The 24644-nt window shown below is 43.3% G+C and overlaps 1 protein-coding gene across 2 annotated transcripts in view; it reads right to left on the reverse strand.

Annotated features, from left to right (window-relative positions):
- Nucleotides 1-5849: 5849 nt before the first annotated feature.
- Nucleotides 5850-24644, reverse strand: part of LOC115200461 (growth hormone receptor) — a 59852-nt gene continuing 41057 nt past the window's right edge. For both annotated transcript variants that reach the window (XM_029763554.1, XM_029763555.1), the window contains exons 3-10: nt 21095-21227; nt 20526-20698; nt 18868-19046; nt 18312-18465; nt 17784-17874; nt 17514-17583; nt 7304-7527; nt 5850-7000 (exon numbers count right to left, since the gene is read on the reverse strand). In XM_029763554.1, coding sequence (XP_029619414.1) covers nt 6151-7000; nt 7304-7527; nt 17514-17583; nt 17784-17874; nt 18312-18465; nt 18868-19046; nt 20526-20698; nt 21095-21227 — 1874 coding nt within the window. In that variant the 3' untranslated portion in view covers nt 5850-6150. The remainder of the gene's footprint in view (nt 7001-7303; nt 7528-17513; nt 17584-17783; nt 17875-18311; nt 18466-18867; nt 19047-20525; nt 20699-21094; nt 21228-24644) is intronic.

Raw genomic sequence — 24644 nt, forward strand, 5'->3', positions numbered from 1 at the left:
CCTCTTCCACCTTTAAAAAGCATATTCCAGAAGCGTCTCTACACAGCAACTCCTCACTGTAATGGAGCTGAATAAGCATTGAGACTGCTCCTCTAAGGTCAACAAGCAAAAAGAGGCAATAAACGAGTGCTGTGTGGGCAGATAGCGTGGGCGTAATTGGCCTGAAGAACCAATACAGGGGGAGCAGTGACTTATGGGTAATTACCTGCAATGTCCTGGGACTCAGAGCTGTGAGTGGCTGGCTCTCTGATCCAATCAGCCCCACACTGAGCAGCTGAGTACACAGGCTCTGTCTAATTGGCCAATCTGTTGTCCTCTCGACAGAGGGCTGCTTCCAGGATGCTTCCTGATCCACTTAGTGCCGGAGAGACCCACACAGATGCATGGACAAACGTGCGAGCACGCACACACTCTTTATTCCTTGCTGTGTAGAGCATTTACTGAATCAACACCCTCCACTGTCACGGCACATTGTGAACTCATCCTGAGTGACCTAAAATGTGGAATATCACGCTCCTATTTCATTCTGCATCAGAAGGTTTAATGGCCCATGCATTCTGGCCTTTAAATCAGAGTATCTACACTCAGGCATGACCTTTTTAAGTAGTGTGAGAAATCAACAACAATGTACAAATACCTAACCAACAAAGATATATATTTATTGTGCATCTTTTTGAAAGATATTGAACAGAAAACAGGAAAGAAAAAAATGCAGCAGAACTTCAGAAACCCGTTGAACGTCGAGGCCCTCGAACCAGACCCTGTCAAATTTTGTCAAGCAGGGTGTATAGCCAATCAACTCCAAAATAAATCCCAGAACTCAACACTTTCAGCCTAAAAATAACAAACAAAACATAACATAACATAACCTGAGCCTGTAGGGTCGATGCTCTGGTCTGCTGATGCAAACGTTTCATGTCGATTTAAAAACAACTATGACTCACATCTGTATTACCCTCCTGCTCATCTCGCTCTTTATTTGTTAACGTATGAAACACTTACGATAACCCTTTGACACGGATGACATGGGATTGTACAAAAACAAAAAACAATATACAGTTTAGTTACAGCACGATCAGACTAAGATATTGGCTTATATCTTGAAATAATACTTGTGCTACCATATCTATACTGTATCACCATATACAAAATACTCTGTAGGAAAGCTTCTTATTGGCTCATGGATCAAAACACACATTATCTTATCTTTGTAGTGAATATGAAGGCAATATTTTTAAACAATGTCATTGAAGCTTATTGATAGGTGTCTCCATCTTCAATTCTTATACCATTTTAAAACAGACTTTGCTATGCATTCATGATAGATAATTCACAGACTTGACTTAGTTTGAAATACAAAATATGTGTATATATAACAGCCTAATTCATACAGAGTATCTAATATTCCAAAGCACAAATAATTGAGCTAATATTGACACATTAGTATTCAATTTAACATAATGTACATTGGCAAAATTACTGACACAAATGGTAAACAAATGTCTGGTAACCTTGAATGGTTACACTTTACTTGACACTCAGCATCATAACATGTTATGACAGTCATAACCATGTCATAATGTCATAACCTGTTATATGGTCATACCGCTGTCATGACACATGTTTAGACCCATTGTGACATATATTGGCTGGTTATGACACCTACATAAGAATGTCAAAACCCACAAAACCTCCTGTACCACACAAGGCAAAACATTCCATTACACCATAGCCAACGAGTCCACAGTATTACCTACCCCCAATGCAGGAGGCGAACAAGACACTCTTTATGACTGGTAACTGACATTAGGGCATGTACGAGGCTTATATGACTATGATGGTGATAATGCTTCTTGACAGTGTCATAAAGTGTACTTTCTTAGTCCAAGTAAAGTGACACAGGATGGTCATAATGCTTCATGAGTGTCAAAAAGTGTATTTTCTACAAGTTAATTAAAATATGAAAAAAAACATTACTGTAAAGAATTCATTGCAACAACAAAAAAGGACTTAAGAAACTATTTGGCATGGAAAAAACTAATTTGAATAAATGTGGGTTTTGACACTTATGTAGGTTTCAGCCACAAAATAATGCATAATATGTCACAACAGGTGTAAATATATGGGTCATGACAGTGATATGACCATATTATGACAGGTTATGATCGTGTCAAAATGTGTTATGACTCTGGGTGTAAGGTAAAGTATGATACCTTGGGTATAGCAACCTTGGATGCTACAAACCACGTGCATGTCGCACTGTACATTTCACTATACAAACATTTACCAATGTCCAACAGACTAAACCTTAGCAGTACTTATCTAAATAATCTGATAGAGCTTTCCTTATAGTGTATATACACATAGGTACCTCTGGCTTATTCAGTTAATTGCAAAAATTTAGAATGTTGCATATAGAAATGCAATGAATAGAGCTGACTCCAATGCTTTCATATTCTACTACACAACATAGAACAATGTCTGTTCCAAGATAATGCATTTCTATTTCAACCTTCTATGAAGTTACACCCGCCTGAATAAGCCTGTGGCAAGGCTGAATGCAGACAGGAAACGTACTGAGCAGCAATATTTCTGACTAGTAACAAGACAAAATACAGTAGTTGTTACAGCACTAGTAGAGAAATATTAAGACATTTATTTTTCAATGTTTACATGCTGGTAGCAGAGAGAGAGAGAGAGCGAGCGAGAGCGCGAGAGAGAGAAAGAGCGAGAAAGAGCGAGAGAAAGAGAGAATAAGCATGACAGAGAATGGCACATTTGCACAGGTTGTGAACGATACCGTGTGTCTATAAACAGTTATCATTCATTAATTGTTAAATAGATTTATCCACAAGTGAACATTCTTGCTGTGCCGGCATAATATATGTTTCATATTTACCTCAGAAACCTGGTCTTAAGGTTTGATTGGCAAGGACTGTGTATCACAGCCTCGATCTAAAATAGCTTATTCTAGGCTGTTGTATTTGTGAAAAAGCCATGCGAATTGTCAAGTTCAAGAGTTCCTGTAGTGAACAACACAAAATAATCACAGATTACCTGCACTTATAGAGAGGCTTTTAGTCCTTATGATGCAGTTTGTACAGGCTGAATGGATCCCAGTTATACACAGAAACTTTGCAAATCCAATCAGTTCTCCACATTGACTCAACGTAATCACATTGAATTTGTTTGTTGAAATGACGTGGAAACAATGTTGGTTCAACCAGTTTTGGTTCCGTGGGACAGCTCCTCACATATCCTCTGGAGCTGGTGGTTCTCTTGTGGCTGAAGATAATCTTTCTGATGATGATAATAATATTTCATTTGTAGTGTGCATTTTCCACGCTCAATGTGCATAAGGTAAAAAAAACAAAACAAAACAACAAAAAACAGCATGAAGTATAAACAACGATCACAATACATGGAAACATTACATACTAATGCAAAATACAGACTTTAAGCAAATTAAGCGATGATACATGTACACTGAGTTTACCAAACATTAGGAACACCTTCATAATATTGAGTTGCACCCCCCCTCTCCTTTAACCCTCAGAACAGCCTCAATTTGTCGGGGCATGGGCTCTAAAGGGTGTCAAAAGCATTCCACAGGGATGCTGGCCCATGTTGACTCCAATGCTTCCCACAGTTGTGTCAAGTTGGCTGGATATCCTTTGGGTGGTGGACCATTGTTGATACACACGGGAAAATGTTGAGCGTGAAAAACCCAGCAGCGTTGCAGCTCTTGACACAAACTGGTGCGCCCGGCACCTACTACCATACCCCGTTCAAAGGCACCTAAATCTTTTGTCTTGCCTATTCACCCTCTGAATGGCACACATACACAATCCATGTCTGAATTGTCTCAAGGCTTACAAATCCTTCTTTAACCGGTTTACTCCCCTTCATCTACACTGATTGAAGTGGATGTAACAAGTGACATCATTAAGGGATCATAGCTTTCACCTGGAATTACTAATGCAGATTAATCAAATATGATGTGTTCTTTGATTTAATGTTACATTTCCCGTTCCCTGCCAGTTGTTGACAGTGTGTGTGTATGTCAGCTCAAAAGAAGAGTGGATACTATCCTTTCCCCTTCTGTGTGTGTGTGTGCCTGGGTATGTTTGTAAGGTTGTGGGGGTATAGAAAGCCCTGAGCTTCTAAGTACGTATTTCACTACATCAAAAGGAGCTAATTTTACTATCATTACAAAGTGCAAGCCATAGCACATTAACATTGGCATTACATGTAGAAACAATAGAAAGAGAGAGAAACAGAAAAATATTATAACTACCCCTTTTCACATTTCCAGTCAGAGTAGTACCACAGTATGAGTCATAATACCCATAATACCTAGTGGTCAAACAGAGAAATGGTTCCAATCCTTTTCCCACCATAAATCTTTCCCTTAGGGGATTTTAGAAATAGGTAAACGTGTTTCGTGTAGGCTTACCCTGGCATGACGTTTTGATAACCGTGTAAATCTCTCACGGACAAGGTGTCTTATCAATATATTTGCCTGTATTTACCAGCACAAAAATGAAATGCTAATTCATGCTAATGTCGCTATCATAAAGAACTACAAATGCCATGATGATCTGGACAAGACTGCCAAATCTAGGCAAAGGTGAGAATCTCTGGATGAACTATTGTTAGCTAAATGTAGTAATGAATATATTGGCAACATTTCTTTAAACAGAGAATTCTATGAACTGTCTTGTGCAAATTTTAAATTGACACAATACCTGTTAGCAAAGGTGTCAGCTAGAGATGACGTGCAGGAGCTTGCAGGGATTTGTAGTTTAGCATGTCTACTTTGACACTAATTAGCATTTTTGATTCTGAGCTTAAATAGATCTGAATATATTGATAGTCACCTTGTCCGTGAGAGATTTACATGGTTATCAAAACGTCACGCCAGGGAAAGCCTACATGAAACAACCCTTATTTTAAGTGTTTCTAAAATCCCCTATGGTGGAAAATGAATGATTAGAACCATTTCCCTGTTTGACCGCTAGGTTTTATGGTTATTATGACACCTCCACTGTGGAGCTCTATTGTTCCTGCAATTACAATTAATGCAAAGTAAGAACGTAGAACATATAAAAGCAGTCTTTCCTATATTGTGAGAATCGAGTCCATGCTGTAAGTGAAATCGTCTTGGTGGTACGGGTTTTCTTGTTCTCTGTTTATTATAGTGACCGGTGTCTGAGCTGTCACAGTGAGTGCAGACAGGTCGTCTAATGGCCGTGTTAAAAACTGACCTCAGTCTGGTAATAATTAGACGACTCTGCCGCAAAAAGGACGAAAGAGAAATATAAGCATGAAAATATGCCATTAAGCTAAATAATGAGAGCGCGAAATGAACGACCGTAGTTACTAATAGTCACTGCTCGTTGTAGCACTACGTTTGACAAACAGCACACTCAAGTGTTCTGTCAATTAATGAGGCTATAACTATGATGTTAAAGGTGGTGTGTTTGTATAAATGGCAAGTAGATGTGCTTGTTATTCTCCCAGATATTTGTTATTGGATCCATCTACAGTAAAATTAAGACTTAAACCAACAAGCTAGAGTATTAAATATGTATATGTTAAACATACATATATATACATTAAGGTGGGACTAGGTGTGTCTGCAAGGCAAATGTTTAAATTGCACCTCATCAGTCAAACAGATACATTGAAGTATCAGGTAACATAGAACTAGAACCATGTCTGAGCTTGTCTGTGCGTATGTATGGTGCATAAGTGTATCTGTGTGTATATTAGAGAACCGTGCATTTCAAGGTTTCAGACTGTGGGTTTTTCGGTGTCTCAGTCTCAGTCAGAAAGAACACAGTAAGATTTGTTCACGTATTACTTTAAGCTCTGTCAAACCAGAAAGGCCAATTTTATAGAAGGTCTTTCCTCAAGTTCCAGTCACTCATAAAAGCCAAACACAACAACTAAACATTTCTCTTTCTCAGCTTCCCTTCAAGCAAACACTCAAACGAACGACCATGCTTGTTGTCGAGTCTGTCCTGTGACATATTTGGCTTCCAGCATTGATCAAGTAGAACAAGGCTGTCTGTGATGATTATTGACTTCATGACAAGTGGCCTCCAACCTCCACGCCCCAAGGCCTCCTGGGCGGTGTAGTTTTTCTTAAGGCGAGAGGTTGCCCAACAGGTCCGGGGTGAGGTACCCTATGGGCATGACGGGCAGGGGCTTGGAGGGGGGTTGTGGGGAACAGGTAGGGGACCTCTGGGGGGAAGGGGGGTTGAGGAGAAGGCTGTGCTGGAAATCAACATCCTGAACCACAGTGTAGTCCGAAACAGGGGGGAGGAACTGAGCAGGGGGGGAGTCAGGAAGGATGTAGGGGGACTGGTAGTCCCCTAGGGGGGTGGTAGCAGGAAGATAGACCTCCTGGTGGGGCTTGCTCTCGGAGGAAGGTGACGGGAAGGTGTGGTAGACCTCCCCAGGTGAGGAGGGGTCAGGGGTGCTCATCTGCCGGCCACTGCTCTCTGTCGTGTAGCCCCCTGCCTCAGGAGCAACCACCAGCAGCTGAAACTTCAGCTTGTTCATTCTCCTCTCCTCCTCTTCCTCACTCTCCTCCTCTCCTCCCTCCATTTTTCTCTTCTTATCCTTCTCTGTTGTTGGAGTGTTCTCCGGGGCTCTGACCTGCTGGCCTGGCGAGAGCACCACCCCTCCGGTGGGCGTCACATCGCTGACCTGGGCATAGAAGTCCATGTTAACCCAGCACTGAGGGCCTCCCAGCTGGGTCTGGACCAGGTGCCTCTCCCTTCCCTCTGGAGGTAAGTCTGGAGCCTGGAGCCCGGGGCATGGGACCTCCAGCACATCTATGGATGGGGTGCTTAAGTGGCTCCAGTTCCCCAAGCATGGCTCAACCTTGTCGGGTTGGCTGGACAGGAGGGCAGCCATTAACATCAGGGTCTCTTGGTCAGGCAGCTCTGGATCATAGGAGCTGGCCCGGCTAGAGTCATCATCAGGGATACTGAGAGAGGGAGGGAGAGAGAAAGAGAGAGGGGGACAGAGGGAGGGAGAGAGACAGAGGGAGGGGGAGAGAGAAAGAGAGATAGAGGGAGGGAGGGAGGAGGAAAGAGAGAGAGAGGAGGAAAGAGATTGAGAGAGGAAGGGGTGGAAGGGGAGAGAGAGTTACCTGGAGGTACCATTCTAGATCTCGTAGCTAGCTACTTTAACGCTGCTTCATGCATCCAAAAGAGGCTCCTGTAGACTGACACTTTCCTAGTATAATTTCAGAAATGTTTTACTGAACAAAGCCTGCTCCATCCTATACCCGAGGCCATGAGAGCAGCCATGGTTTGCGTGGTGGTTGTTGTGACCCAGCAGTCTCTGTGAGTCTGAGCTCTGGTTGTCCTTCTCCCCAGACTCAGGCTCGTCTGCGTCCAGCTCGATGAACTCCACCCAGGGCATGTCCTGGTACAGGTCCGGGGGATAGGAGTGGAGAGCCCCCATACCAGCTCCACTCAGGATGAAGTTCAGCTCGTCCAGCTTTCCCTTCTGGATGGGGTGTGACAGAGAGAGAGACATGACATTTGAAATGTCGTTATTCTTTTGGAACTTCTGTGAGTGTAATGTTTACTGTACATTTTTATTATCTACTTGTCTTGCTATGGCAATGTTAACATATGTTTCCCCTGCCAATAAAGACCTTGAATGGGGGGAGAGAGAGAGAGAATGGGTTTGAGACAGAAGAAAGGGAGAGTGAGTGAGTGAGTGAGTGAGAGAGAGAGATATGAAGTCAGAAGTTTAAATACACGAAAGCCAAGGAGTATGTAAACAATTCACAATTCCTGACATTTAATCCTAGTAAAAATTCCTTGTCTTAGGTCAGTTAGGATCACCACTTTATTTGAAGAATGTGAAATGTCAGAATAATAGTAGAGAGAATGATTATTTCAGCTTTTATTTCTTTCATCACATTCCCAGTGGGTCAGAAGTTTACATACACTCAATTAGTATTTGGTAGCATTGCCTTCAAATTGTTTAACTTGGGTCAAACGTTCCGGGTAGCCTTCCACAATCTTCCCACAATAAGTTGGGTGCATTTTGGCCCATTCCACCTGACAGAGCTGGTGTAACTGAGTCAGGTTTGTAGGCCTCCTTGCTCGCACACGCTTTTTCAGCTCTGCCCACAACTTTTCTATGGGATTGAGGTCAGGGCTTTGTGATGACCACTCCAATACCTTGACTTTGTTGTCCTTAAGCTATTTTTTGCCACAACTTTGGAAGTTGTCCATTTGGAAAACCCATTTGCAACCAAGCTTTAACATCCTGACTGATGTCTTGAGATGTTGCTTCAATATATCCACATAATTTTCCTTCCTCTTGATGCCAACTATTTTGTGACGTGCACCAGTCCCTCCTGCAACAAAGCACCCGCACAACATGATGCTGCCACCCCCGTGCTTCACGGTTGGGATGGTGTTCTTCAGCTTGCAAGCCTCCCCCTTTTTCCTCCAAACATAACAATGGTCATTATGGCCAAACAGTTATATTTTGGTTTCATCAGACCAGAGGACATTTCTCCAAAAAGTACGATCTTTGTCCCCATGTGCAGTTGCAAACCATAGTCTGGCTTTTTTTTATGCCGGTTTTGGAGCAGTGGCTTCTTCCTTGCTGAGCAGCCTTTCAGGTTATGTCGATTTAGGACTCGTTTTACTGTGATACTTTTGCTCAATAGCATCTCATTAGTGTGCCTGTTTCCTCCGCATCTTCACAAGGTCCTTTGCTGTTGTTCTGGGATTGATTTGCACTTCTTGCACCAAAGTACGTTCATCTCTAGGAGTCAGAACACGTCTCCTTCCTGAGCGGTATGACGGCTGCGTGGTCCCATGGTGTTTATACTTGCGTACTATTGTTTGTACAGATGAACGTGGTACCTTTAGGCATTTGGAAATTGCTCCCAAGGATGAACCAGACTTGTGGAGGTCTACTATTTTTTTTCCTGAGATCTTGGCTGATTTCTTTTGATTTTCCCATGATGTCAAGCAAAGAGGCACTGAGTTTGAAGGTAGGTCTTGAAATACACCCACAGTTACATCTCCAATTAACTCAAATGATGTCAATTAGCCTATCAGAAGCTTCTAAATCCATGACATCATTTTCTGGAATTTTCCAAGCTGTTTAAAGGCACAGTCAACTTAGTGTATGTAAACTTCTGACCCACTGGAATTGTGGTACAGTGAATTACAAGTGAAATAATCTGTAAACAATTGTTGGAAAAATTACTTGTGCCGTGCACAAAGTAGATGTCCTAACCGACTTGCCAAAACTATAGTTTCTTAACAAGAAATGTGTGGAGTGGTTGAAAAACGAATATTAATGACTAACCTAAGTGTACGTAAACTTCGACTTCAACTGTATATTTGTGTTTTAAGCAGGTATAAAAACAAGAAGAGAATACGTATTTTAAGTAATGCTTCAATTGCAATTCTGGCTCTAGGTAAAACAAGTAAAATAAATACATAATGACGTATGTGAATGTATGTGGCTATGATAAGTGTGAAATGTGTATGACAGGGATAATGTGCAACATGTTGAGTGTGTAAGGACCCGTTTCTATTTTGTATACAGCAGTACTGTGTATTGAAGACAATTTTCCCCTCGGAAACATTCAACTTCCTCCTATGCTGTCATTATCACTCTCCATTAGGGTTGCAAAGGGTCAGAAACTTTCCAGGAAATTTCAGGAAATTTTCCATGGGAAAATAAGCATGGGAATTTTGGGAATTTTGCTTAAATTCATCAAAAAAGTTAGCTTATAACAGTGAACCTTTTTTAGCGGGATACACATAAGTCAAATTTAGGTCTTGTGGCATATTTTGGTTAAACTATCTCCAATTCAATGGAATTGCAACCCTCTGCATGCACAGTGCATTCTTCCATCACATGTGCAGTGCACTCTTCCATCACATGTACAGCTGATTCTCAAGATCTTGCACACTAATGAGATGCTATTGAGCCCATACTACTACACTGTCTGAGCCAAGCCAAGTTTTGATTACAATACTGAGTGGGGTGAACATATTTTATATGACATACATGATTATTTGTTAACTAGTAAATAGTAGCCTACAGCAAAGTGTGTTTAAATCATTTCTAAGTTGTTAACAATTTCTGCTAGTTAGTTTTTGCTACCATGTGGGTTTTAGCTTGCTTGAGCCTGCTAACCGAGGAGTGTAATTCACCTGTTTCCATACATGTTTCATTTTAAAACACGTATCTTACAAAGCAGTTGTTTAATCTAACTGCTTAACTGTTTATCTGTACATGGAATTGTATTGGGTAAAAAAATGTTTTTTTAAATAAAATCTTTATAGGAAAATGCCATGGGCACTATCTGATGTGTGGAGACATTAAACTGCAGCAAATGTAGAAGGAAAAGCTGTGTACATTTGCAAATACTGTGCCAAATCATATGTGAAGAATCATCTGGCCAAGTGCATAAAGTTCCCTCAAGCAACCTCTGACAAAAGTCCCTCTACTTCTATTCGAGGTGAAAATTATTAATCAGACACCTTATTGATAGCAACAGCTCATGGTACTCCTGGAATCAATAGTTTTTTTGACTCATTGGAGGAATGTAGTCAGATAAATGCTGATGAATGTATTGCTCTAGCTGTGTATGCAACTGGTTCACCTCTGATGCTCACAGTCAATGTGTATTGGGAGAGATTTCTGAATGTTCTTCGCTCAGCACGCACCCCTCCAACCAGACATGCTTTATCTACTCATTTGCTGGATGCAGAGTTCAACAGAGTTCAATTGAAGGTCAAGAAAATCATAGAGAAAGCAGACTGTATTGCAATCATCTCTGATGTGTGGTCGAATGTTCATGGGCAAGGAATAATTAACTACATCATCTCCACCCTTCAACCAGTATTCTACAAGAGCACAGACAAGGGACCACAGACACAACGGTCTCTACATTGCAGATGAGCTGAAGGCAGTCATCAATGACCTTGGACCACAGGAGGTATTTGCACTGGTGACAGGCAATGCTGCAAACATGAAGGCTGCTTGGTCTACCCTCACATCACACCCATTGGCTGTGCTGCTCATGCATTGAATCTGCTCCTCAAGGACATCATGGCACTGAAAACAATGGATACACTCTCCATAGAACAAAGGCAATGGTTAGGTATGTAAACCGTCATCAAGTTATAGCAGCAACCTACCTCACCAAGCAAAGTGAGAAGAATAAGAGCACCACATTGAAGTTGCCCAGCAACACCCGTTGGGCTGGTGTTGTCATCATGTTTGACAGTCTCCTGGAGGGGAAGGAGTCTCTTCAAGAAATGGCCATATCACAGTCTGCCGATATGGACAGCCCCATCAAGAGGATCCTCCTGGATGATGGATTTTGGGAGAGCGTGGTAAGCAGCCTGAAACCTGTAGCAGTAGTCATTGCACGGATTGAGGGAGACAATGCCATCCTGTCTGATGTTCAGACTCTGCTTGCAGATGTAAGAGACGAAATATGTACTGCCCTGCCCACTTCACTGTTGCTCCAAGCAGAGGAAACTGCAGTTCTGAAATACATCAAAAAGCGTGAAGACTTCTGCCTGAAGCCCATACACGCCGCAGCGTACATGTTGGACCCCAAGTATGCTGGCAAGAGCATCCTGTCTGGTGCAGAGATCAACACAAGGCCTATGGCGTCATCACTACCGTGTCTCGCCACCTTGTCCTGGATGAGGGAAAGGTTCTTGGCAGTCTCGCAAAATACACTTCCAAGCAAGGGCTTTGGGATGGAGACGCAATATGGCAGTTGTGCCAACATATCCCATCAGCCACCTGGTAGAAGGGACTTTGTGGATCTGAGGCTCTTTCCCCTGTTGTCATTATCATCCTCCAAATCCCCATAACATCAGCCATCTCAGAGCGCAACTGGTCCTTATTTTGGAACACACACACCAAAGCACGCAACAGGCTGACCAATACAAGGGTTGAAAATGTGGTGGCCATCCGGGCATATTTTGGGCTTTTGAGCCTGACAACGAGCCATCCTCAACAAGGTTGGAAAGTGACAGTGAAGATGAGGCCTCAGAGTCTGATGTTCAAGAGGTGGACATTGATGAGGTCCAGGGAGAAGACATGGAAGCCTGAAGCGGAAGACAACCAAAGCTTTTGTTTCGAGACTATCATTTTAAAGATGTATGTTGAAAACGTTTTTGGGAGATGCGATGGATCATTGGGGATCATTCAATATTCAATTTATTTTGTTGTTCAGTGAAATCATCCCATGTGAAGAGTCAACTCATTTAATTAAAGTTCAATTCGTAACTAAATATATATATTTTTCTATTGGAAGGATTTAATCATTTGCAATTATGTCTACTTATGATGAGGTAAAATGTTTATGTTTCTGTCTCCATATGATATGGTAAATATATCCAATGCAAAAACCATCTACATTTAAATGGTATTACTATTAATTTGCATATATTTCCGTTAGTTCCCACGGAAAGTTTCCACCTGAATATTCCCCATAATGTGCAACCCTACCCTGCATCTTATCAATTGTCTCTAAATTTTAAAGTCTACAATATGTTGTACCGTATATACTGCTGTCCTAAGATCCAGTCCTTAAAATAGTATGAGAGCATCTTGAACTCTGACCACTGAAAAGTATAGTGGAGCAGAGAGAGTTTATAAATTGGCTATAAAAAAACTCCAGGCATTTCCAATGACAAAATTGATGGTCTTTGCGTTTCATTGCCAAGCCCTGATGTGTACCCACAAAGCCTATTATTATAATAATATCAATAATTTAGATTCTATTTCTATGTGCGTGCCCTGGTAATTTCCAGTCCTATCATATTACTGTGTTTTATTTCCTGTTCATAGGGACACTGCGCGGTTTCCTCTTAATAGGGACACTGCGCGGTTTCCTCTTCATAGGGACACTGCGCGGTTTCCTCTTCATAGGGACACTTCGCGGTTTCGTCTTCATAGGGACACTGCGCGGTTTCCTCTTCATAGGGACACTGCGCGGTTTCCTCTTCATAGGGACACTGCGCGGTTTCCTCTTCATAGGGACACTGCGCGGTTTCCTCTTCATAGGGACACTGCGCGGTTTCCTCTTCATAGGGACACTGCGCGGTTTCCTCTTCATACGGACACTGCGCGGTTTCCTCTTCATAGGGACACTGCGCGGTTTCCTCTTCATAGGGACACTGCGCGGTTTCCTCTTCATACGGACACTGCGCGGTTTCCTCTTCATAGGGACACTGCGCGGTTTCCTCTTCATACGGACACTGCGCGGTTTCCTCTTCATACGGACACTGCGCGGTTTCCTCTTCATACGGACACTGCGCGGTTTCCTCTTCATACGGACACTGCGCGGTTTCCTCTTCATAGGGACACTGCGCGGTTTCCTCTTCATACGGACACTGCGCGGTTTCCTCTTCATACGGACACTGCGCGGTTTCCTCTTCATACGGACACTGCGCGGTTTCCTCTTCATACGGACACTGCGCGGTTTCCTCTTCATAGGGACACTGCGCGGTTTCCTCTTCATACGGACACTGCGCGGTTTCCTCTTCATTTTCATATTTTTTATTTTTTCACCTTTATTTAACCAATTAGGCCAGTTGAGAACAAGTTTTCATTTACAACTGCGACCTGGCCAAGATAAAGCAAAGCAGCGTGACACAAACACAGAGTTACACATGGGGTAAACAAACGTACAGTCAATAACGCAATAGAAAAATGTATATACAGTGTGTGCAAATGTAGTAAGATTAAGGAGGTAAGGAAATAAATAGGCCAAAGTGGCGAAATAATTACATTTGAAAAATTAAACACTGGAGTGAGATGTGCAAGTCGAGATACTGGGGTGCAAAGGAGCTTTGGGCCAGCCAACGAGAGCATACAGGTCACAGTGGTGGGTAGTAAACGGGGCTTTGGTGATAAAATGGATGGCACTGTGTTAGACTGCATCCAATTTTCTGAGTAGAGTGTTGGACGCTATTTTGTAAATGACATCGCCGAAGTCAAGGATCGGTAGGAGAGTCAGTTTTACGAGGGTGTGTTTGGCAGCATGAGTGAAGGATGCTTTGTTGCGAAATAGGAAGCCGAGTCTAGATTTAATTTTGGATTGGGGATGCTTAATGTGAGTCTGGAAGGAGAGTTTACAGTCTAACCAGACACCTAGGTATTTGTAGTTGTCCACATATTCTAAGTCAGAACTGTCCAGAGTAGTGATGCTAGACAGGCGGGAGGGTACGGGCAGCGAATGGTTGAAGAGCATGCATTTAGTTTTACTTGCATTTAAGAGCAGTTGGAGGTCACGGAAGGAGTGTTGTATGGCATTGAAGCTCGTCTGGATGTTTTTTTACACAGTGTCCAAAGAAGGGCCAGAAGAATACAGAATGGTGTCGTCTGCGTAGAGGTGGATCAGAGACTCACCAGCAGCAAGAGCGACATCATTGATGTATACAGAGAAAAGAGTCGGCCCAAGAATTGAAACCTGTGGCACTCCCATAGAGACTGCCAGAGGTCTGGACATCAGGCCCTCCCATTTGACACACTGAACTCTATCTGAGAAGTAGTTGGTGAACCAGGCGAGGCAGTCATTTGAGAAACCAAGGCTGTTGAGTCTGTCGATAAGAATGCGGTGATTGACAGAGTCGAAAGCCTTGGCCAGGTCGATGAATACGGCTGCACAGTATTGTCTATTATCGATGGCGGTTATGATATCATTTAGGACCTTGAGCGTGGCTGAGGTGCACCCGTGACCAGCTCGGAAACCAGATTGCATACCGGAGAAGGTACGATGAGATTCGAAATGATCCGTGATCTGTTTGTTAACTAGACTTTCAAAGACTTTAGAAAGGCAGGGTAGGATAGATATAGGTGTATAACAGTTTGGGTCTAGAGTGTCACCCCCTTTGAAGACGGGGATGACCGCGGCAGCTTTCCAATCTTTAGGGATCTCAGACGATACGAAAGAGGTTGAACAGGCTAGTAATAGGGGTTGCAACAATTGCGACGGATCATTTTAGAAAGAGAGGGTCCAGATTGTCTAGCCCAGCTGATTTGTAGGGGTCCAGGTTTTGCAGCTCTTTCAGAACATCAGCTATCTGGATCTGGTTGAAGGAGTAATGGGGAGGCTTGGGCAAGTTGCTGTGGGGGGTGCAGAGTTGTTGACCGGGGTAGGGGTTCATAGGGGCACTGAGTGGTTTACTTGAGCTACTGTACAAGTGGTGGGGTTGTTTGAAAAGCACATGTTCCTCGTCAACAGCAGCCCACATCCCATTTCAACAGCACACCAACACAATGACACCTGGTCACACCTGGTCACACCTGGTCACAACCACACATCCTCCTCCCCTTAGCTAGTATCTCTAGAGCATATAAAATCAAATCTTCTTGGTCACATGCTTCATAAAGAACAGGTGTAGACTAACAGTGAAATGCTTACTTACGGGCCCTTCCCAACAATTGAGAGAGAGAGAGAAAATAGAGAACTAATATAAAAGTAATAATAAAAAGACAACAAGTAATCTCTTATAGTATGTCATTGTTCAACTTCCTACTCAAACCATGTTTTTAATTAACGTCAATGTGGATTATGTGTTTTCATCATATGTACTTGAACATGATACACTACATACACTACATGACCAAAATTATGTGGACACCTGCTCTTCGAAAATCTCATTCCAAAATCATGGGCAATAATATGGAGTTGGTCCCCCCTTTGCTGCTATAGCCTCCACTCTTCTAGGAAGGCTTTCCACTAAATGTTGAAACATTGCTGCAGGGACTTGCTTGCTTTCAGCCACAAGAGCATTAGTGAGGTCGGGCACTGATGTTGGGCAATTAGGCCTGGCTCATAGTCGGCATTCCAATTAATTCCAAAGGTGTTTGATGGGGTTGTGGTCAGGGCTCTGTGCAAGCCAGTCAAGTTCTTCCACACCGATCGACAAACCATTTCTGTATGGATCTTGCTTTGCATGGGGGCATTGTCATGCTGAAACAGGAAATGGCCTTCTCCAATCTATTGCCACAAAGTTGGAAGCACAGAATCGTCTAGAATGTCATTGTATGCTGTAGAGTAAATTTTTCCCTTCACTGGAACTAAAGGACCTAGCCTGAATCATTAAAAACAGCCTCCTCCACCAAACTTCACAGTTGGCACTATGAATTCGGGCAGGTCGTATTCTCCTGGCATCCGCCAAACCAAGATTTGTCCGTCGGACTGCCAGATGGTGAAGCGTGATTCATCACTCCAGAGAATGCGTTTCCACTGTTCCAGCCTCCAATGGCGGCAAGCTTTACACCACTTCAGCCGACGCTTGGCATTGTGCATGGTGATTTTAGGCTTGTGTGCAGCTGCTCGGCCATGGACACCCATTTCATGATGCTCCCGAAGAAACAATTCTTGTGCTGACTTAGCTTCCATAGGTTGTTTGGAACTCAGTAGTGAGTGTTGCAACCGAAGACAGACAATCTTTACGCGCTACGCGCTTCAGAACTCGGCGGTCCTGTTCTGTGAGCTTGTGTGGTCTATCACTTCGCGGCTGAGACGTTGCTCCTAGATGTTTCCACTTCACAATAACAGCACTTACAGTTGACCCGGCAGCTCTAGCAGGGCAGAAATTTGACAGACTGACTTGTTGGAAAGGTGGCATCCTATGAAAGTGCCACGTTAAAAGTCACTGAGCTCTTCAGTAAGGCCATTCTACTGCCAATGTTTGTCTATGGAGATTTTTGCAGTACGTCCAATTGGCCTTACAACCGCAGTCCACGTGTAATCACGCCAGACCAGGACCACCACATCCGGCTTTTTAACCTGCGGGATAGTGGTGGGGTTATGGTATGGGCAGGCATAAACTACGGACAACAAACACAATTGCACTTAATTGATGGCAATTTGAATCCAGAGAGATACCGTGACAAGATCCTGAGGCCCATTGTCGTGCCATTCATCCGCCGCCATCATCTCATGTTTCAGCATGAGCATGAAGCCACGGCCCCATGTCACAAGGATCTGAACACAATTCTTGGAAGCTGAAAATGTCCCAGTTCTTCCATGGCCTGCATACTCACCAGACATGTCATCCATTGAGCTTGTTTGGGATGCTCTGGATTGACGTGTACGACAGCGTGTTCCAGTTCCCGCCAATATCAGCAACTTCACACAGCCATTGAAGAGGAGTGGGACAACATTCCACAGGCCACAATCAACAGCCTGATCAACCCTATGTGAAGGCGATGTGTCGCGCTGCATGAGGCAAATGGTGGTCACACCAGATACTGACTGGTTTTCTAATCCACACCACAACCTTTTTTTATAGGTATCTGTGACCAACAAATGCATATCTGTATTCCCAGTCATTTGAAATCCATAGATTAGGCCCTAATGAATTTATTTAAATTGGCTGATTTCCTTATATGAACTCTAACTTGGTAAAATCTTTGAAATTGTTGCATGCATTTATACGCACGCACGCACGCAGTGTTAATCGTCTTACCTTAAGCAGTGCTGGATCTATCCCTTTGATTTTGGGTGCAGGGACAGGAGGCAGCAGAATCACCATCAGTCTGAGAGGAAGAGGAAGAGGGAGAGATGAGATGAAGATGACTGTGTGTGTGTGTGTGTGTGTGTGTGTGTGTGTGTGTGTGTGTGTGTGTGTGTGTGTGCATGCCTGTGTGTGTGTGTGTGTGTGCGCGCATGCCTGTGTGTGTGTGTGTGTGTGTGCATGCCTGTGTGTGTGTGTGCATGCCTGTGTGTGTGTCCTCACCTCTGCTGCTGAGAGAAGATGATGAGCATGAGGAGAATGGCCACGCCCACAGCCCCGAAGATCAGGACCAGAGTCACAGGGAACGTTGACTCTAGAACAGGATCATCATCATCAACTTAATCATCGTCTTCATCATGGCCATCATCATCATCTTCATCACGGACCATCATAATCATCATCACCACCAACATATACGTATCTTATAATGAAGAACACTTATTTAACCATAGTATTACTGCATAATGACAATCTTATCCTTGAACAAGATGGCTGCCATGTTTGTTCCCAGGGACGGCAGTTGAAAAATTTGCCATCTGGCTAAAATGGGCACTTTTACAGTAATGTTGATTAATGTTCACTGTCTCTGTAAAACTACATTTAATAGTGTAAACAACACCGCCCCTCTTCCCTCTGCTTCACATGAGCCACCCTGTCTGACTCCACCCAGACCCCGCTCTACCATGCCCTGCCTGACCCCAACCTGCCCTGCCCGACCCAGCCTGACCCGACCAGACTCTGACCTCTCACCTTCATTGGGAATCTCTGGCACGTGGACAAAGATGACATCACTGAACTCCCCAAAGTTATTGAAGGCCCTCATTGCACAGTGCACACGCACCTCGTACTCCTCTCCTGTCTGAAGGCCGTAGATAGACTGCTGGGTGCCAAACTCATGCTCCAACTGAGAGAGAGACGGGGGAAGAGGGAAGAGGGAGACATGGGGAAAACATTTGTAAGAGAGGAATACGATGTAAAGCTATGAAATGTCAAAATAAAAAGTGATTATGTCTCAGAGTAAATTTGCTTCTATATACTGACTTCTGTGCCACAAACAAATTTGGTACTGTCGCTGATTGAGGCAGTCAACAACAGAATCTCTCTACTTGTTTGTGTCTTTATGAGAGGTTGATCTGTCAGTGACCTTCCCTGGCCTTGCCCTCTAACTCCTCTGACCCCTGCCCCTCATCAAGACCCTGTTTTCCCAGAAGGCCTAGCTCTGGCTTCCGCTACAGCCCCATCAAAGCTGCAGAGGCAGCTGGGTAATAGGCTGGAAGCGCCGTCAGGGTGTTCCCCCGTGACTCACCACTTTCCAGTGTGAGCTGTTCCTCCTCCTGTACTGGACTTCATACACCAGTGTCAACCATCCAACGGCTACGTCGGCCGAGGGCGGGGGTTCCCAGCTCGCCATGATGTCATAGTTCAGGCCCGACAGGCTGATGTTCAGCAGCGTCCAATTCAGAGCCACTGGCGGGTCAGGGTGCACTGGCAGGGACGAAAGGGCATAGGTCAGTATATGAAAGACTGGCCAATAAATGACCAATAGTGTAAAGTGGTTTCCTTCTCCATATGCATTGTGCACTGATGAGACAAGTCAACCAATTTAGAATTGTCTTCAACATAGACCTCAATTGGTTTAATCATGTGTTTTCGAGCTGGACTGGGACAAAGCCTGTACCCCTTGGGGCTCCCAGGACCAGAATCTCACGTCCCCCTGCTAGTCTATAGACCAGGTGTCCCCAACTACATTCAGCCGCCGGCAGATTGTTTCTTGAGCGGAGGGTCAGGGGGCCAGAACATAATTATAAATAACTTGTACACTGCAAATTGACCGCAAGAAGCCCGAACAGATACAGTATTTGACAAAACATAATCATTTCAAACCTTGATTACATTGGGATACGATCACATGTGTCTCTATGGGAAGACTTGGGAACAGATTTCCTACATCACTTTGAGCTGATTTCCTGGTGTTTTTTTTCCTGGTGTCTTTTATGTCCAACAAAAAAAATGTTTAAAAATAAATGATTTATTGTCCACCTTACATTAGAAGAGCATGTCTGAAAAATGTCCCCGCCAGTGTACCTGTATCCACTAGTCCAGTCGGTGTGAAACCTCCCTGAATAATAACAACAGCTGCTGCTATGATCAATCATTATCATCAGTTCTATTCTGACTGAGGATTGTCCACCCCTCCTCCGTCTGTTCATTCCTGCTGTCATCTTTCCATTCACCTCTGAACACAGGGTTTCTGGTAGAAACGGCCTCCATCCCTCGGCTATCATTAGTCCTTCTCTGCTTTTGGAGGGGCGGGATGGAGAAGTTGCTTTACAATATTTCATTATTTTTCCTACGGTGTCCGTCTAATATGGATACTTGTCATTTCCACACATGTTCCCACTGTTAGGTGGGATCCAGAGGTCCAAATTAGATACAGTATATTAAAACTGTGGGAGCATGGTCTGACATTGGCCAACATGCAACAGGACAATGCTGTTGTCCTGGTATTTCTGATAACGTGTTGGCCCTCTAGGCCTTACTGCTCCTGGTCCTCCTGGGAACCCAGTGTGCTTACAGGTTATCATTTCAACCCAATTACTTCTGTCAACGTGATTTAACGAAACAGTAATCAACCCCTCGTCCCACGATACGTTTGGATGGCCACTCAACCAATCAGGTAGATGGACGCAACAACGTGTTAAAGTCAACTGCCACTGATGATGTCAAGAGACTTGATGACAATTGTGTATTTCAAACAGTCAAGTTCTGGATTTTTAAAAGACATCAGTGGCTTCCAGAAAATGAACAGGGATTTCATTGAGGATCCCACCCAGTAGCTAAGCCAGTCAGGCCCATTCAGATTCCTCAGTTCTGCATCTGGGCATAAAGAAGTGTCTAGGGGCTATCAACTAAGTGTTGTTAACTACAACAGTCCATATTAGCATGTCTCTGTTGTGCCCTCACCAATGTCCTGCAATTCGAAGCACAAGGTATCGTAGGTTTTGTTCTGGCTTTCAGAGTGGAGCCGCACACAGTATTTGATCCAGATAACCGTGTTGTTCTTATTAAAGAAACATTCGTTCTTCACAGAGGAGGAGTAGTCAGGGCACTCCTTCCATTCCTTCGTCAAGTCATTCCTTAGGGAGGAAGAGAGGTATTTTAGAGGTCTATTATGCAAATATACATTTTAGAGGTATATGCAGGTATACTCTCAAGTAGGGGTGTGCCGAGTACCCGGACAAAACGAGTATCGAAACGGATATGGAGAATTTTCAGAATAGATTATGACACAAGTACTATTTATTATTATCCGTGATTAGAAAAAAAATACATCCAAGTAAGTAAATTGCATTTAAATCACACTTCCTGGTTTTTCGATCACGAGTAAATCCGATTACGAGTATCAAGTGTAATAAAATGGATACGATTACGAGTATAACGAGATCGGCACACCCCTACTCTCAAGTTCACATAGGTCATTGATAAAGAGAGAATAAAACTTAAATAATAAACAGCTCTCTCTCTCTGCTCACTTCTTCCAGTACTGGATTTGCAGTGCTCCGGGTTCCGTGAGATTCTGGAAGCTTCCGGGACTCCACCAACACCTAAACGTCTCCTGTTCCCTGGACTTACACCCAGTCAAATGAGGAGCCTGGACGGAGGGATCTGAGATAGAGATTTTTATATTGAAAAAATACCTTTATTGGCACAGCAGTTTGATTTCAGCACAATCTTTAATTCTGAGAGAGACTTCAATGATCACAGAGAAGCAAACTAACAAAATTACATGGGCTACTGCATAAGACAAGACACAGTATGTGACTCCATCTGTGGTGTGGATCAAATCTTTCATTAGGAGAAATATGCAGGCCTCTGAGGTGTGGACTTGGAAAAAAACTTTGATATGGGATGGAACTGAGTGTAATTGAGTTTGTGCTTTCCTCTGGGTTGAGCCAACAACATACAACAGTTAATCAATGCCAGTTCATACATACACATTCCAAACCCCTGCTAGCTGTGCTCTGTGCATTTCAATCAGGCAGAGCATTACTACTGTAGAAAACAGTGACATTTTGAGTCATCAAATCTTGGTAGCAGGGCACCTGGGTGTAACCTAAATATACAGTTTCCTACTCTGTTTTTCCATTGCCACTTCTCTTCCTCTACCCCCTCCTTCACCCCCACCGGCCCATCCTCTACCCCCTCCACACACCACCCCCACCTGCCCATCCTCCCTTCTTCTACCCCCGCCACACCCCCACCTGCCCATCCTCCCTTCCTCTACCCCCTCCACACTCCCACCTGCCCATCCTCCCTTCCTCTACCCCCTCCACACCCCCACCTGCCCATCCTCCCTTCTTCTACCCCCGCCACACCCCCATCCTCCCTTCCAGCCAGTTTGTCATCCAGTTGTGAGGCTCTGAGGCACAACCATAAATAAGGGTCTGAAGGTGCCATTGATTTCTGCTCTCCCCTACTGAATGCAGCACATAACCCAGAACCCAGAACCCCCACACACAAAGTTATCTATTCTCATAAACATGTCTACTAAAATCTTCAAATACTAGCCATTTCAATGAAAATGTACTTGTACATTTTTTGTTTGTGGAAATGCTTTGAATTGGTAATATCATCACCATCACAACCATTATCACCATTATCATCATCAACATGGAACATACACTACATGACCAAAAGTATGTGGACACCTGTTCGAACATCTCATTCCAAAATCATTGGCATTAATATGGAGTTGGTCCCCCCTTTGCTACCTCCACTCTTCTGGGAAGGCTTTCCACTAGATGTTGGAACATTGCTGGGCAATTAGGCCTGGCTCGCAGTTGGCGTTCCAATTCATCCCAAAGGTGTTCGATGAGATTGAGTTTAGGGCTCTGTGCAGGCCAGTCAAGTTCTTCCACACTGATCTCGACAAACCATTTTTGCATGGACCTCACTTTGTGCACGAGGGCATTGTCATACTGAAACAGCAAATGGCCTTTCCCAAACTTTTGCCACAAAGTTGGAATCACAGGATCATTTAGAACGTTATCGTATGCTGTAGCGTTAAGATTTCCCTCCACTGGCACTAAGGAGCCTAGTCCGAACCATTAAAACAGCCCCAGACCATTATTCCTCCTCTACCAAACTTTACAGTTGTCAGATATGTATTTGGGCAGGTAGCGTTCTCCTGGCATCCGCCAAACCCAAATTTGTCCGTCGGGACTGCCAGATGGTGAAGCGTGACTCATCACTCCAGATTAGTCAGCACTCGGCAGTCCTGTTCTGTGACCTTGTGCGGCCTACCACTTCGCGGCTGAGCCGTTGTTGCTCCTAGACGTTTCCACTTCACAATACCAGCACTTACATTTGACCTGGGCAGCTCTAGAGGGCAGAAATTTGACGAACTGACCTGTTGAAAGGCGGCATCTTATGACGGTGCAACATTGAAAGTCACTGAGCTCTCCAGTAAGGCCATTCTACTGCCAATGTTTGTCTATGGAGATTGCATGGCTGTGTGCTCGATTTTATACACCTGTCAGCAACGGGCGTGGCTGAAATAGCCAAATCCACTAATTTGAAATGGTGTATTTGGATACTTGTGTGTGTATATAGTGTATTTCTCAGTTTCTTTGGGATGTTAAATACATGTACATACTGCATTCAGGTTCTATGTGAATATAGGCCTACATCTCCTATTTCAGTGCATTCCTCTCTCTCGCCGTCTCTTCCTCTCTCTCTCACACCAAGGTCGATCTGTTGCTCCCTGCACTCTGTTATTTCAACTCTCCCCAACTCCCACCCCTCGAATTCCAGCTGCCACAATCAGAGTTACCGCAGACCTGGAAAGCCATGAGGCCACAACCTACAGCAAGGAGAATGGCCTACAAGTCAAGTCAACTCAAAGTTTATTTGTCATACCGTATTCACATGGCACAACACAGTAAAATAAAATGCTTACTTGCAGGTTCACTCTCGACAGGCTGCATAACAAGAAGGAATAGTTATAATAAAATAAATATAAATACAGAAATATAAATACAGTGAGGCACTTAAACAATGTTTGTGTTTGTGTGTTCGTATGTTTGGGCATATAAGGTCTGAGAGTCAGTGCAAGGAGACTGTTAGTGTGCAGGTGGTCAGCAGTCATTGTGTAGATAATGACCGTACCATCTAAACCGTTGTGACATATCTTTTCCATAACCAAAAATATTGTATTTTCAGCTGTTTGAAGCTGGTGTACAAAACCGAAAGTAAAAGACGCAAAAAGTCAACTGTGGAGTGGGAAGCATAGAAATAGCGCACATAGAACATATCTACCGCTTCTTAGATTTGCTTACAATGACAAATCTATACCTTACATATCTATGTACATTTCGTTGGGTTGGCCAAAAAGTTACATATTGAAGCTTTAAGATACTCTGAGTTCAATTTTAATTGAAAAAAATCTAACCCCTGCCAACTGAAAGATTTGATTAATGGTAGAGATTCATCGAAGAAAACACAAACAGATGTAGGATCTTAATTTGAGACAGTATTCTATAGCAAGAATATAATCCTGCCGCAACAGGAAATGTGAATTATTATGTGGATTAAAAACGTATGGACATTTTTGTAGGGGTTGATACATTTTTCATTTGGGCAAATAAAGTCTGACATTTCTACGTGGAAATTACAAACTTTAGAAGCCTTTTTAAAACTCAAATACATGTTTGTATTTCCTGCTTTGCAGGATAATTCTCAGCAACAAAATAGTGATCAAATGAATATCCTCCATCTGTAGCTTAAAACAACTTGCCAAGGCAATTACTGTAAAGCTAAACTAATAGGCTAAGCATGAATGGAAATATTGCATTAAAGAACCTTTCCAAATGGATTAAAAAACATACTAAAGGGTAGACTTCTGAACAGTAAATTGTTTATGAATGTCAAATCATGACTTTCTCTATACGTTTTAAAATGTTAGCAAAATGTATCAAAATAGACTCAGATCAAATAAATCTGAGTCATGGATACAATAATAATAATAATAATAATAAGGCCCCGTCAAAAGAAAGTGTACTCCATCGTAGCTTGTGTACTAGG

This window comes from Salmo trutta, chromosome 9 (assembly GCF_901001165.1).
Source record: "Salmo trutta chromosome 9, fSalTru1.1, whole genome shotgun sequence".
NCBI lineage: Eukaryota > Metazoa > Chordata > Actinopteri > Salmoniformes > Salmonidae > Salmo > Salmo trutta.